Genomic DNA, 16,903 nt, shown 5'->3' on the forward strand with positions numbered 1-16,903 from the left:
TCTAAACATTATAACAAGCGTCTCGGAATACCTTAGCATGATCCTTTTGTCAGTCGTTAATGGAGAAGGAGGAAAGGAATCTGTAAGTATAAACATCTGAAACGACTACATCAGTCATCACAGAAAACTTAATACGAAGTGTAGACTTTGATAAGTTTATTTCTTATGTATTATTTAATTGAGAACATCAACTCTATTCACAGTAATGCAATTCAACACCATACAAACGACAAAATACTATTAAGTGTTTATTTCAAGACCACCAACTTTGTTTACAGGCGAAAAGTCAGTACCAATTAACTCCATGTGTATGTTATGGAATGCAATATCTTTTTTTTATTCAATTTACATTATCAATCTGTCTATCGATACCTTCTATGTTGTTACAGACTGTTCAATTACACAACTTAGCTGTTCTCTCAAACCTTTGGATCACAACAACAGTCGATACATCGTGTCTGTTACTTGTGAGTTTCGATATATGGCACCGAATCACCTAGGCGTCTCTAACCACCAGATCTGACTTCACATGGACATTATTAACCTGTGGTTGATCAAGGAGAAAGGCTGACTGTCAACGAGAATTTAATGTGAACAAATAGACTTATTGGAACACTCGATGTAACGCCACTGAGATATTATTCAGGGAATATTTGCCTGCCAAAACGGTTTTGGACTTTGAAATACATTCAAAAGCTAAATGGGATGCATCGCTGTCGAATTTCTGTCTCTAGCAGAACAAATATGAAAACTCATCTCGTGTGAGGCCTTATTGCCATGGTCTTCAAAAACCCTTAGATAAGTCTACAGTAGTACTTAGATACATCTAGTACTTATATAAATCTAGTACTTAGATAAATCTAGTACTTAGATAATTCTACAGTAGTACTTTGATACATCTAGTACTTATATAAATCTAGTACTTAGATAAATCTAGTACTTCGATAAATCTTCAGTAGTACTTAGATAAATCTACAGTAGTACTTAGATAAATCTACAGTAGTACTTAGATAAATCTCGTTCTTAGACAATTCTAGAGGTTGCATCTACATTAATTCCATTAAAGGATTTAAAGCTGATCAAAATATGTCAGTTTATAAAAGACTACATGTGTAAATTTATAAATGTCACCGAAACACTATTTATTCTTAGGGTTTAATTTACAGATTTTATAGAAGAAAAAAATTGTCAATAACTATTTTGCTTTTATCATTTATGTATCTCGGACAATGTATGTCTGCAATGTGTGTGATGAAAATGTCCAATAACCACAAGGATAATTCCAACATATACCCATTTATCTGGTTGTAAAGGTTATTGACTGATTGCAGTCATTTCGTCCTTTTGACCCGGAAGACGATGCTATCACTTCTTAAGTCTCGTTAATTCGTTCATTTCCATATCAAATGTGCGAAAGGAAAATGAAATGACGTGGATTAAGAAGTACAGGAACGAAACGACGAAAGGAGGAGAATAAAAAACATTCAATCTCGACGAAAGGACGAAATGGCACAAATTAGCCACATAAGTTTACTTTATTGTTGGATCAGTATTTATGTAGTTATGTATTAACTGAATGATATATATATATATATCATACATATTGTAAGTATTCGGACAAACCAGTATCACATCATTAGCGATAATAATATAACAATTCAGTTATAACGGGGTGTTTATTATAGAAAATAGGTTAATATTAAAAGTGTAAATTAAGAAACATAAATAAATGCTACAAACGATTTTAATAAAAAGACATGGAAAATACTTATATACATTGACAGGTATTTATGTATTTTATCTAGAGAATATTTATAAACAATTGTGAAAAAAATAATACAGAAAAGCAGAAAACTGTTCATCAAGCGCAAACACGCATACAATGTATATACTCATGTAGATAATCAAAAATCAAAAAATCATACCTGTGTGAATAATATATTACGTCTAGCTGTAGATTAACTTCCAGCAGTAAATCACAGTAGTAGTTGTCGAGTTCAGATCCACCTGTCGAGACAGACAAGGTGTTCTACTTCTATAAGTAAAAGTTAACTTGAACTACGCATGATATGCCACACATTGATATCGACAACGCCAACTATGAATATAGCTCTAAGATATTTAGTTTCTTCGTAATAAGGCGTACAGACAGATCCCAAATGCAGCTGATGACACTACACCGCGTACCAAGTGGCGTCTCTCCCATGTGTGGATATTTATTCGAACCCACTCCTCACCTATAATTGAAAGCAAGCAATGAGAAGAACACAATACTGTATAACTTGTTATATATGAAAATACCTTATTTCGCGATATAAAGTTAACAAACTCTATCTATCTATACGTGGCATAATTTGCTCGGCTGTCTGATGCACGTTAACCCGTGACAGTTAAAAAGATGTACATACATTCAAATTTGTTATAACCATGATCTATTGGATCCTCCAACAAGCGGTATCGTATAGCGATTATTAGAAGACAAAAAGCGCACGTCAATATCTATTGTCGCATTTACGCTATGATTTCAATTAGTCATTTGCATCTTACAAAATAAATATTTACAATTATTGCATACGTAAAATATGTATTGCGAAATTCAAACAATTTCGACCATGATGACCTTTTCGCATTCTGATTGTTCCGTCGTTTTCTCGGGCGCAAATGAAAGCAAGCGAAAAAGCTCCGTAAATTCTACAACTTTAATCGAAATTTCATTACATTGCCCAAACCTAGATATGATAAGCCATTCTGTTACCTCTCTGCTCGATGACATCGTCCTTGAGAAGTTTGTTCATGTCAGGAAGCATTACAAATATTGTGAATGGAATGACGGATAACATGGCTCCTGCTCCGGCCAACCAATACCATCTGTTATCCGTGTCATCAAGGTAACTAACTGCACTTCCGGTCACTATGCTGGCCATCGCAAGTTTGGGCTGTTAAAACAATTAAACGAATGTTTATTGCAAAAAAAAAAAAAAAGTTTTTGTACAACTTGTCGATTTCTACTCACATGTAGGATATAGAATATTCTATTGTCTATTGTTTAGATTGAAATGGCAACAATTTGTAAATCATTCCGTTTAAAAAGCGGAGGTTTAAATATACTTTGTCTGCTTAACTGAAAAATATGAGTGTCTGTTTATTAAATCATAAGCATATGTTTTCATGTATGCACAGAATTGCGTCAAGCTGTTAAGTTTGAAATAAACAGAGTTCTATTAGTTTCGTTTGGTTCAATTTCTTAAATCCTACAAAAAACATGTTTTTCGTCTACACATATAGCGGTTTTAAAGCTTTGCATTATTACATTGTAAGGTGAAAGGTGTTTTTAAACTAACATCAACTCCCACGACTGCGTTTGGAGTCTATAGCACTCACATGAGATATTTATTGAGTGATGCTGAGCAGAGGTAAAATCGTTTTACTCTAGTATTACACATCTGTATATACTTCACACAACTATTTCCTGTTTCATTTCCATTGATCATGAATTATTTGTTTTTCCAAAGCAGATCGTTTTCTATTTTTGTAGCTACATGTAGATAGGTATTGGTGGACGTGATGCTGGACTTACACCGCTGCCTCGTCTCTCATGTCTGTCTGCTGGTTCTGTCTTTGTTAATTGTGTTACAGTGTATTACACCATAGCCAATATTTACTTAGGTAAACAAAAATTAAACTGGCAAGTGTTTGAGTGATGATTTTCGTTTGCATGATATATTATAAAAAAACAAATTCCGAACTTAAAGGTTATCATAGAGACGAAATACTCATTCCAGATTCCCCCGATTCGAAATGCTGCTAACTTAACGAACATCATTTCACAAAAAAAATATCAACCCACCTCGTTGTTTTTATGGGTTAATAATGAATTTAACATTTCTTTATACGACTGATGTTCAACTAAGTGTTCAACCGAGTCGATGTGCCATATTCGTTATGAAATTTCATTATGCTGTCAAATTTTGCCCAACCGTTCTGTCCATCTTTTATCATTGCTATGTGTAAAATGTCAATGTTTTATTTACCGTAACGTCCTATAGAGAAAAGGAATAAGTATAGGCTAATAGCCTGTTTTCCGATCCTAGTAATACTATACTTGAAAACTGTTAAATGTGTAAATGGTGGAAATGAAAATATTTTTAAACTACTTATAAACGATCGGGGAATCGAACCGCGATCGGATTGGTGAAAGGCGAGTGCGTTATCCACCGCGCCATCCGGCCACCCTAATATGTTTAATCAATCGTTCTGCCATCTGAGGAATAGTGTAGGTATTGAAACTCATCAGTTAATAGTCACTGTCGTAGAGATCATCGTCAATGTAATCGTGCCCACGTTGAGCGACTTTGGATGTGGCGTTGGGTCAATCGAGGCACACGATATGGTCGGTGAGAACGTAATCCCTACATCAGTCATCCGAGGGATTAAAGCTTGTGGACTAATGTTGCGACGGTGATTGGGAATGTTGGAAGCAGTACTTGACGTCATAACTGTCTGATTACGCCGATTGTGAAAGCAGATATACCTGTCTTGTCTACGTGACGCAATACGTGACCTCCCACGTGCGGCTGTCGAATTCGTGGCTGCAAACCTGCTCTAAAGCCTGAAGTTGTTTTTTCTGACCACACTAAAACGCCGGACGCCTTCAGCGTATCTAACTCCACACTCACTGCATTATGCCCTTTCGCGGCTAACTTCATCAAGCTGTGGCATAACCGATTTAGCTCGGACACCAACACGTTTTCCCCTGTTTTAACTTATACGGTGTCCCGATAGAAAGAAAACAACGAGCCCTCTACATTTTGTATACACAGTTTGTTCTCAGTTCCTCCACTTTTTAAAATAACATGGGGGGAGAATGTTGTTAGAAGGATTATAGTCTGTTTCTGAGTAGTATTGGCAGTATCTACCTGTATTTACCTTTTATTTTTACCTGTGGTTAACCCTTCTATCTAGTAGCTATAGGGTGGTGTTCTATCTAAGCTGGAAGCTGATCATATATAATTTAATAATACATCATATAATTTTTTAATAGCAAAAGTTAATTTGAAATATTTCAATAATATTTATATATATAAATGTATCTATATTAAATATATCCATTCTGTAGTCCTTGTGCTGCTGATATGACATATAATAAGATGAAATGTGTTTTATTTTGTAATTATTTTGTTCTTTAAACATATTATTAAAATAGTAATATAAATAGTTATAAAATGAAACTTTTCTTTATTATTGTAACATTTAATAAGATGCCTTAACACCTAGTAAGAATGATTATGTGTGACTAAGAATGTGGTGTTTAACAGTTGATAATTAAACTTTAAAAAAAGAAATTCATCTAAATTCCTAGATGTTAGAAGTATATAATAACTATCATAAAAATCCTTTAAAATCTATAATTATTTCCATCCTGGTGAGCTAGAAGTGATCACAGCCTATGCTAATAAGTGAGATAATGATGAATTTTACCATTATCTGTAAGCACACCTTGAGCACCAAACGATGGAAATGTGTGACACTTGACTGTCGGACTGTAGTGTATATTTGCAATAATAACATTTTTTTTGCTTGACCTTATTTATTATAACGCAACAATCCCACATATATTTTTTTATTTCGGCATCATTTGTTTGTGTTTAAATAATAAATAAAATTACTAGTGCCAATTGGAGGGTAAAACAATTTATAAATATCATTTAAAATGATGTATTATCTACAAAGGGTAGCTGTACTGTCCATGTGTGCAGGAATTTGATGACATGTTATTGAAATATCAATAAAATGTTCCATGGATTTGAAAAATATTCCATTACTTAATTAAGGGAAAATATTGCATGCCTAAATGTTAAAAAAAAGTTAATCTGAACGTGGATTCGAACTTGCACCGTTCACTTCAGTAAACTGCGTTACAGATTCGCTACACTAATACAGTCTGTTTTAACACAAAAAACAGTTTTGAGAAACTCTATCAATCATGTTTTTCATTATTTTTAGCACTTTACCGTCATACAATTTATTTTTGCATATTACATCACGGAATCAAAAAATGTATTCAAAAATTGGTCCTCGAATGGGAAAGTGATGAAAGTATTTTTTTAAGTCTGGGAAACCCCATTACATTTTTACAGTACTGTATTAACAAATACCGAATATCTCTGCCGTTCAAAAATTCATATTCAAGTGGTTTGATATCTTTTCCATGCTTTTTTGCTAATAGAAATTATTTGCTCATTAATCTTTTCTCGTATTCATAATGCCGACTTGGGGAAATATGGGCATATTTCAGCTTGTCTTGTTTTTGGTGGCTTAGAACGTGTAATGTAAATGAAATGTATCAGTATTGCTATATTTGACTGTTAAGTCTTACTATTTAGTTGTTATCTGTTATATCTGTATTGTACATCATGTATGACTTATGATGTGTATATGCACAAATGAATTTTAAATATTAACCTAAAATTTGATAAATAGACAATTAAGTGTTTATTTTTTTATTTTATAAGCTAAGTTACCTGTGGGGTAAGTATTAAACAGACACTTTTCTTTGTTCTCTAAAAAGTAACAGGCAGTATATTTACAGGCTTGCTATGACGGGTATATTATTATATTGAGAGATATTTGCATTTATACTATTTAAGTAACAATTTAAGATATTTTGATAGTGTTTTACACTACATACATTAAGCAGGCGAATATACCATATACTTGGACCCGCAGAGGATGTGGTACTTCCAGCCCACCCGCATTGCCGCTGTATCTTCAATCTTCATTAAGGCTGGCATGGTGAATACGGTACTACCAACAGCACCACCAGCAAACATGCCGGCGAACGCTGTGGTCGCAACACTACAAATGTCGCTTACCATTCCTTTCTCCATATTGTCGCTAGAACATGTGTCTGCTTGACCGTGAAATGAGCTACACAAAGGTCGAGGTCAGTTTACATTGCCACGTGTTCATGTTTACACTGCTATGGTAAATAACAGTCTACCCACTTGAGTTGTTTGCTCTACCGACAGGAAATTTAAAACCAACTATTTTGACCCTGTCTATTTCTTCTAAGATAAATGTACATGTAGTTGTTAATTGTAAAAGGTTTTGAATATATTTTTATTTTCTAATATTTTTTTCGGGTTACAATCAATATCAAGTTCTTTGATGGAATGACAAAAATGTTCATTATATTCAAAAATTTCTTAGTATTTGAATGCAAATTACAATAGGCAGTATTTAAAATAACTAAATAATGCCTTTTTCGCAAATTGTTCAACCTTCATAGCAAACAGGTTTTATTTTTTGTTGTTCCCGTGACTTACTTTTGCTAAATTACAACTAATAGATTCACTGGATCATCTTAACAGAGGTGTTGATATAAATACTTGTGATCCAATGTCTAAGTAGAACCTCTCGTAGTCCCAGGTCTGTGGTTAAGCTGTTGTTACTCACGCATTGTCACACATCGCGCGTGGTCATTGAATACATTAATTTCATGTACCATTATATTTTAAGAAGCACTGACAGCATTTTAATAGAAACGTTTTATTAAAATACTTTTCTAGTAAAACTATGAACTACAGCAGTAAATATATAAAACGCACAATTCGCACAATATTAGACGAAAACGTCATTAATCTGATGAAATAAAGCAGTAAGAATTTCTACAAAATCAGAAAAAATGCCTATATTTAATGAACCACCATTTAAATGGATGGTCCAGAAAGTACTTACATATCTATATTAATACAGATATTAAGAATGTTCATGTGTTCTTGTGTAATGTTACTTTACCCAGATATTCCTAAGAGGTACACTTATTCTTAACTACTGTATAATAATGGTCGTCATAGTCATACCAAACATTGTCATCTACAGCTCCACGATACACACACGGAAAACAATTCACATTTCAAGATATATGCTACTAAACACATTATAAATGTGATCTGCATTAGAGTTTTTCCCTGAAGAGTACACCTTTAATATACATAATGTAATAATTTAGCACAGGGCGATTGCAATACCTATTTTTTGTTTCCTTTCAAAAGTATTATCAATGAATTAAGCTAGTTATACACATGTTTATATTATATTTACTTGACAGGTTACTCCTTTGAAGCAGAAGATACATGGCGTAGAAAGGTGACATACATCTCAAAATTAAAAAATGAATATTAATCTGAACGTTATACCTCAATTAATATTTTTGTTATTACTTTTGATGTTTTAGACCATAGTTTTTCTACATAAACGTTAAAATCATTTTTGCAAATACTGGACATAGATATAAATGAATATTATAAAAAAATTAGGGGTACTTAACACCTAAGGGGGATAATAATGAATTTACAATATTAAATTAATGATATCCACTACTATCAGTTATTTTTAAAGATAGTCAGGGAAATATCAACTCTTGTAAAAAAAATTGACATTACTTTTTAGTTTAAAATCTTCTAAGGGACACAGATGTTTTGAAAATCCAATTGCAATTTCTTTTTGACGATTCGAAAGATATGATTTGCATTACTCATCTTCAAAAACAAACAGAAACATATTTGTGAGTAAAAAGAAGTGCAAGAAAATGAAAGAGTTTCCTGAGTTATCCCGTTCAGACAATCGTATACTTTTCATTCACACTGATATACACATATTTACTATGAAAGATACACACAATTATAAAGATTTTCTCGTTTGAACAAGCACTAATACACGTTAAACGTCAACACAACGATACAATAACACATTCATAGTGGTCCTAAGTTGTGTGATAGAACTACTTTCTGTTGTACAAGGCATACAAAAAGATCCCAAATCCAACTGTTGATGCCATGCTGCGAACGAAGTGGCGTTTGTCCCACGTGTTAATATTCTCTCGTACCCAGTCTGCACCTACAACATACACAACGTAAATGACTAAATTGAGGTATGTATTACAAAATACATCATTTTAACATAGCATTCACTTTATATCTAACCTAATTTTTATAACAGCATTATTTCATTACATACATAAAAATAAACATACACACATTCTGTTTAGCCATAACTTCATGCTCAACAGAAATGATTTTTTTTTTCTACATTTGGATCGAAAACACAAAGCCAAAGAAAAGTTTGATCTAGTCCTCTAACCTAATTATAAGCAATTATTGATTTTTTGACAATGTCATGATTCATATTAGTTGGCGATCAGTTTGAATACAATTACACATATATTTAAGTTAAGTTAAATGATTAAAACAAAACCACCAGTTCTTTACTGATTTACTAATTATTCTGTTGGGTTTCATTTTTTCAGATCCAATTCACATACCAACATGTTAAGCTATAGCCTTTTATGTGGAAAATTTAGGACAAATTAGATGTATGCAACACCACCACGGAGAAATATTACTAGAGCATTTAATTAGGAACCTGAAAACAAATATTAATTTAAAAAACTAAATTATTCTATAGGTCATCAACTTGACCTAGTTATTCATAAATGTACATTAATATTAAAACGGATGATACAAAACCCGAGTTTCCTCAGTCGGCCAAAACAACAGAATTTCATTTTACAAAGACATCTGTGTAAAATGTTGAAAGTCTGGAGTATTGGCCGAAGAAACACGGACATTTACAATCAGAATTTAGTACAATTAAAAGAACTTTGTTGAATTTCTAAAGATCATACGTAGCCTACATCAAACGTGTAATGAAATATGCCAGTGCTAGTGTTTCATTTTTAATACATTATGTATCACGATCTGTTGTAATGAGTGTATTGTATTACACTGAATTCTGATACAGTGAAGAAGTTTGACTATCCCATAATTACCTCTCTCTTCTATGACGTCATCTTTGAGTAGTTTGTGGATGTCAGAGAGCATAACTGCTTTTGTGTAGGGCAAAATGAAAGCCATGCATCCAGCACCGGCAAGCCAGTAATACTTGGCATCCGTATTGTCAAGGTAGCAGGCCACACCTCCAGATAACATACTACCCAATGCGAGACAGGGCTGCATGTGACAAAAAATATAAAAACAAAACAATAGTTTAATTCATCAAACAAACAAAAAATTAAATAATGCATTAGATTGAATAATTAGGCAGTCCAATATAAGACAGTGATTAAGTAGTCTGAATAATGATATGGTTCGACATTGGGCTTAAACACCGACACTGTACATACTTTTAAATATTTATATACAGCGACGTGCCATAAGCCGGTTACGTTATATCATTTTTACTTTGTTTTTTTTTTATTTTAATTTTCCTTTTTAATAATTTCCTTGACTGAGTTTGATATCCTAGTGGGATAAACGTTTACATTCTGATAACTGCACATTATTTCTGCTGGTAATATTGTTATAATTATCTGTGTGTCTATCACTCATGTATCACTGCGTACCTCTACATAGAGTGCTCATACCAATAGTTCAAACGGTCATATTTTGTTGTAAAAATGTTTGGCATAATTACGTTATCATTGTACAAAAATGTGGATAAAGACTTATAATTATAACACGTTATTTCATATGAAACATGCTTCCTAACAATGCATGAATCGGGTCCATCTATTTTGCTCACAACAGACATCCTAAAACTGAATTCGTTATACGCAGTTTGACAATTTCTGGTCTTCAAAAACTTAATACACATGTTTGTACATATGTAGTTCTCTTAATGTATATCGAACGATCCAAATAGATTGACTTTTATATAAAGGGATCATGGTTCTACTGTACAATTATCATCAGTCAATATGTGACTCCTTTAAATCCGTACGATTCAGACGTATTAGTTATTGTAAACAGAGAGTATCATATAGGAGATTGTTTTTTTTAAATCCATAAAATATGTATCATTGGCTGAAAGTTCATTTAAAGCCTCCCTGCATTCATTGCAATAACATATAGATCATTTTAAATGTCATCAGAAAGTTTGATGATTGCGTTGATGTCTATTTAAACGTTAATCAACTCCAAATCCGTAATAGTTACTCAAATAATTTTAGAAATGTTACTTTAAACGAGTTTCTCTACACAATTGAATGGATCTGTAATCAAACATTAACACCTGGTCTTGTTCTTTCTGTATTTTTCCAAGGGTCTCCATGTAATAATTTTCTTTGTTCATATCTTGCCTGTTTTAATCGATTTTGATACCAGTCTGGTATGAAAAATACTTTGGTTGGTTACAAAACAATGTTGGTCTAGAATACCCAAGCTAAGTTAGGATTAACTATGGCCTGAAAACACAACGTTTTTATCGTACTACCCTACATAGATAACAGGAATGGAGTGGTGTCCCCGAACAAAATCTAGGTCTCTGACCGTTGGTCCTTTCCGCATGACCGTAGCGTTGTTCGCCAAATCTGTATATCTACAGCTCAATCGGTTCAAACAGTTGCATTTCAGAAGAAAATATTGAAGACATCGTCCACATACTTATCATATTTGTGGGATATGACGTTTTCCCGATATCAAACATGAATATTCATCCTTATACCCCCTCTTCATAGCTGAAGGGGATATTTAACAACATTTCGTAATAGTTTTAATGGAGGCAAACAGGTTAAACAGTCTTGTTAAATTACATGTATATATAAAGATCAAGTATACTTTTCTTGTACATTTTTTATAGATTAGACCATTAAATGTCCCACAACTCGAGGTCAAATGCCGTTCCAGTTCGCCTGTGTGAATAATATATACATGTAAACAAACACAGCGAGACGAGACTGTGTCAACATTATAACTATATGTACACATACACTTCTAAAACCTGAATACAAAATCATGAACTTTTGAAAGCGTTTATCTCATACGTGCCTTGCTCACGTACTCACCATCATTTTTGCTCCGAGAAGAAAATGGTGTTTCCATCCCACCCGTAATGCTGACGTATCTTCTATCTTCATTAAAGCTGGCATTGTAGTATAGTTACTGCCGAGGGCACTACCAGCGAACAGGCCGCAAAATGCTGTCGCCGACACCTTACAAATCTCACCAACCATTTCCTTCTCCATGTTGTTAACACTGTGTAGACTGTGTAAGTGAGCGAGGCAGTGTAAAGACCTATATATATTGGAGCATATGGAGAAGGAAGGTCAAGGTAGCATGGTACCTTATGTGTGTACTATCAATTTAATGGGGAACGTCTGAAATATCTAAAATCATTTCATCATTATTGATGATTAATAGATGATTTTATGCTACATAAGACATTTAACAAGCACTAAACCAGTCGCAAATTTATTAATCATGTCGGCCATTTGTATTAACAGAGGTCGGAAGCTAATACACACGTCAGAGCATGATAGTTAAAGCGTAGTCAGCTTTAATTTTTATGTAAAATGGTTTTTTCCCTACTGTAGTTGTTTTTGTTATTATTTTTTGTTTATGATTTTATTGCTGTTGTTGTTGATGTTCTTCATGAAAACATCACATACCTCATCTTCGATATAAAAATACTTTCTCAGCACAGTACATATGTATTATATGTAAGATTGAAACTCTACAATGTCCTTTTATGCACGAAACCCCGAACGAAAAACCAGGAGAATCCTCGAGCTCTGGAGTGTTTGTATGTGTCTTGGCCTCTCTAGATCTATGAACAAGTCTTTGCTTTGTGTTAGGTCATTTCATATGTTTATTTTGATGAAAATGTATATGTTCCTTCAATGCTAGGTTGTCATTCACCTATATCTTTCAAACCAACAAATATTCCTAACAAATGTTTGGAAGGAATGATTTGCAACTATGGCAAACAAACCGTTTGTTAATGATGATATTCTGAGTTAATTCTACAATGTCAAGTATATCGAACAAAATTTGTCCAGTGTATACAAATCAAACTGTTTGTTCTTTTAACATTACAAAATGGACTCAACAGTGAGCTTACAACTTCAATAGGATAAAATAGCTAGTAAATATTGTATAGAGTTATAAAAATGCAGTGACCATTATTTTCGGAAAATTATTAAAGTTGTAAGTGCATCTAAATCTATTTAAATATTATAGAAAAGAAATGATAAATATATTGCTGTTTAAATTATATTTTTCCTATTTAGTTATGACGTCGCTGTAGATTTCCTATTCCTGTTAATAAAAAATCATCTTTATCTAATACGATATGCAATCAAAATGAATCAGCTGTGACGTGATTCCTTCAAGTCATAAGTAACATAATTAACAGGGAAAATATTGTGGAATGTAACTTTGTTTCTCTTGGTTTTATCATATTTGAAATGGAGATTTCACTATGAAAGTTTAAACAATATATGAACTCTCAAAATATGTTTCTCCCCGCAGCTTTATAACAGGTCAGTTTGTACAAAAGATGTTACATTTTTAGTCATAACGATTTATAAATGCACATTTATAACTTGCAGTGAAAAGAAAATAATTTCAATGTCAATCCAACCATCTCCGTTCTCAGTAGAACATCTTGCTTCTATCAATCCCATTAAGTGATCAAGTGATGGGTGGCTGGAGAATGGGACAATCAATTCATAGGTGGCTCGACAGTTTGACAGCCAGATAGGGAGTGGCTGGAAAGCGGGGCAATTGGATTATTTGTTCTAAGTATTGGGACAACCGGCTCAATTGTTTAGCATTTTGAAGTCGAACAGTGTTTGGAATTTTTGGTGTTGATAGCATTATCTTGTTAGAATGTTTACCATTTTTATTTCGATTATTCGAGGAGCTTACTGCAAAATCATAAAAAGCACTGTCTCAAAACTTACCTATATACACCATACAAATATTGCTTTTAAACGTTCGTGCCTGAAAGAGCCTTAAACAGATCGAACGTTCAAAACTACGAACGGTATAAGATCAATGAATCAACAAAATCCTCCCGCACTTTCTTTGTTTTTATTAATTGTTTGTTTTTCATTTTAACCAAATTGTTTGTTTACAAAGTTCTCCGAAAAATATTGCATTACAAGTCACTTCACAGAAACTAAGATAATCTTTGCCTATTTTGGCTATTAGGTATAAAAAATATCTATTTCATCTCACCAAGCACCGACTATTATTCGTTGAGAAAGAATGTGAAAAATATCACGACAGGATGCACACAAGACCGCGCTAGTGAGGAATACACTACTGCCTGTTGTAAAGGGCGTACAAGAAGATTCCGAAACCAATTGTCGACGCCATGCTGCGTTTGAAGTGCCGTTTGTCCCATGTATTGATGCTGGATCGAACCCAATCCACACCTAGAAATAATATTAACAAGTATTATTATACCAATATTTTGTTTCTATTTCGTTAAGGTCTCTTAATGTAAAATAAAAGATGATTTAAACATACATTGTATTTTAAAGAGGTTCTGCATCATAATGTAGTCTTAAAATTATAAATTCAAGTCCTGCCAAATGTTGATATAATACATTTCTTGGAAATTAGTTTCCTTCTAATCGATTTTGATAACACAACATTCAAAATTGGAATAACGACTTAATTCTTTCGCAAGTATTAGGCATATATTCAGAAACACATTGCAGAAATCAAGCAGGGGATCTTTTATTTGAGGCATGAGGTGTCTATATACAAGGATCGTAAACGTGACAATGACTGTAAAGGAGATTTTTAAAATCGTTTCTGAACACAGGTGATCCCTTACAAGAAATGTTCTTTTTACCAGGTATGACTGTTCAAAAGGGATCTCTCCAGCAGGTGCATGTATGACTACAGTTTTCTTTTCTCACCAACCTTACATTTTACATAGACACCTATTTATGCATGTTATACTTTGTCGGAACAATGCGACAGGTTGGAGTAATATGTCACCGTATTAAGGTTATGACGTTTTTTATTTGTAAAGTGGCTTTTTGGATTGTACCCTTTACTGTTTTCATTAATTGTGCCTGAGGAGTCAGAATGAGAAATGCAAATTTCTTCTGTTTTATGTTATTTTATTCACTAACGCAAGGATAATTTGCCCATTTTTAAAATTATATAAATAACGTTACCAAGCTAATAATAATTTGCTATTACCTCTTGTAGCTATGACGTCGTCTTTCAGTAATTTCTGGATATCGGGCATCATGACTATTGCTGTGAAGGGAAATATGAAAAACATGCAAAAAGCACCAGCCAGCCAGTAGTATTTGGTTTCCGTGGTATCAAGGTAACAGGTCGAACATCCTGCTAGGAAACTAAGCTGTGCACACCGACCCTGTAGTAATGATAGAAACAAAATGAGTTAATCAACAATTTAACACATCAAACACAGTAGCATGTAACACATATAAACCAGCCAAAAATAATTATTGTTTTCTATTTCTCAAGTCTAAGCAAATAAACAGGGAGATATGGAGCTTGAAACAGTTAGAATGAATTCTTAATTGCCTCTTACTTGCGAATATTTTTAAGGAAACAATGGTCTTAGAGAATCTTTTAACTCCCTTCATGGTGCTAAAATATTTCACAACGATCCTGCGCTTTTGGATCAAAACAGAAAAAACAATGTATTCTGAGACAGGTGCATAATATAAATGTACATATACTATATGTGTAAAAAAAACGATCGATAAGAAGGTGGGAATGTCCATAAATCTTGAAAGTTGTTCAAATCGTTTAAAGATTATAACAATGATGAAATGCCGTGGTAATTAGTGCAATGCTTGCATCAGTAAAGAAATAGAAAAAGGTGTTGGTGCTTTTGGTGACAAACATGTGCACATTTTCTATAACCTCGGTGATGGGCAGTGAGATGATAAATGCACAATATTAATTACAATGTAGTTTTTTTTAATGTACATATTTCCAATTTTGAAAGGGTATACTGAGTTAAAATAAATTAGAGTCACAAAGCAACAAAAGTCACCTTATAATGTGATATTTGGCCCCCTTCGACCTCCAACATTGCAAGTATACGTATTATCAAGTTCTTTAAAACTCACATTTATCTTCATTTGCATTATCTTACAACCTATATTGTATTGAGTGCATAATAGGGTTACAGAATTTACACTACAATTTAAGCTAAATGTAGCTTTTGAAGATTTGACCCTTACCACGTGATATCCCCGTGTATTACCTACCATATATTTTTTCCCGAGGAGGAAGTGGTGCTTCCACCCAACCCGTAATGCAGATGTATCCTCAATCTTCAACATAGCCGGCATTGTCGTGAAGTTACTGCCCAATCCACTACCAGCGAACAGGCCTGCAGAAGTTGTAGCCGTCACTTTACAAATAAGACCAATCATTTCCTTATCCATGTTGTTACCTCTGTATAGGTATGGATGAGTTTTGAGTGAACGGCGATGTGTTTGACCTCAATATACTCCTACCTGTTACTTGTAATATCTGCAGGCAAGTGTGCATCACGTGGTTCGGTGTATTGTGAAATACTTAGCATGATACGTCTGTAATGTACTTTTCCATTGAAAACAATACAATCGTTAAAGCGTGAAACTGGGAAATTTAAAAGCGCAAAAGTGATGCATTTGCATTTATCTGTTGACAGCCGACTGCCACTGGTAGAAATAGATCATTATCTGGAACGTGAGATGGTAAAACGGGTGGGCGTTCATGCACGACTAGTTTGAATTGCTATAACATCAGGTTTTTTATTACATCGCGGTACATTTAATATATTGTGTACGTATTATTCCTCACATATATCATACAATTGGAGGATAAAAAACCCACGAATAATTGATAGAAAAATAGCGAAGGATAATATTTCGTTTATTCTCAATATGCTCCAAACACATAATTATGAAAAAATAGCTTACTGAAGAAGTGGAAATGTTTTGCTCGCGGAAAAACCTGCATATTCATTGGTCCTTTTATGACAGACTTATTTTACTGTTCGTGTATATGAAGCTGGATTTGTCCACGACGTTATCAGTGTAGGTAACAGAGACCTTGGCAAATGCTTCAATTTCCCT

General features: G+C 33.5%; 2 protein-coding genes across 2 annotated transcripts; both read right to left on the reverse strand.

Annotated features, from left to right (window-relative positions):
• Positions 1–330: 330 nt before the first annotated feature.
• Positions 331–8,544, reverse strand: LOC110464937. The gene is made up of 3 exons (XM_021520423.1): positions 6,708–8,544; positions 2,756–2,936; positions 331–2,237 (listed from the first exon to the last, which is right to left on the reverse strand). The coding sequence occupies exons 1-3, from the start codon at positions 6,885–6,887 to the stop codon at positions 2,122–2,124; spliced, it is 477 nt and encodes a 158-aa protein (XP_021376098.1). The 5' UTR covers positions 6,888–8,544; the 3' UTR covers positions 331–2,121.
• A 101-nt stretch (positions 8,545–8,645) lies between these two features.
• On the reverse strand, positions 8,646–16,474 carry LOC110464930. Its single transcript, XM_021520408.1, has 7 exons — positions 16,049–16,474; positions 15,000–15,180; positions 14,104–14,218; positions 13,420–13,484; positions 11,843–12,105; positions 9,830–10,010; positions 8,646–8,898 (listed from the first exon to the last, which is right to left on the reverse strand). The coding sequence occupies exons 1-7, from the start codon at positions 16,226–16,228 to the stop codon at positions 8,783–8,785; spliced, it is 1,101 nt and encodes a 366-aa protein (XP_021376083.1). The 5' UTR covers positions 16,229–16,474; the 3' UTR covers positions 8,646–8,782.
• Between the last annotated feature and the right edge of the window lie 429 nt (positions 16,475–16,903).

The sequence above is a fragment of the Mizuhopecten yessoensis genome, unplaced genomic scaffold (assembly GCF_002113885.1).
Source record: "Mizuhopecten yessoensis strain PY_sf001 unplaced genomic scaffold, ASM211388v2 scaffold11043, whole genome shotgun sequence".
Lineage (NCBI taxonomy): Eukaryota > Metazoa > Mollusca > Bivalvia > Pectinida > Pectinidae > Mizuhopecten > Mizuhopecten yessoensis.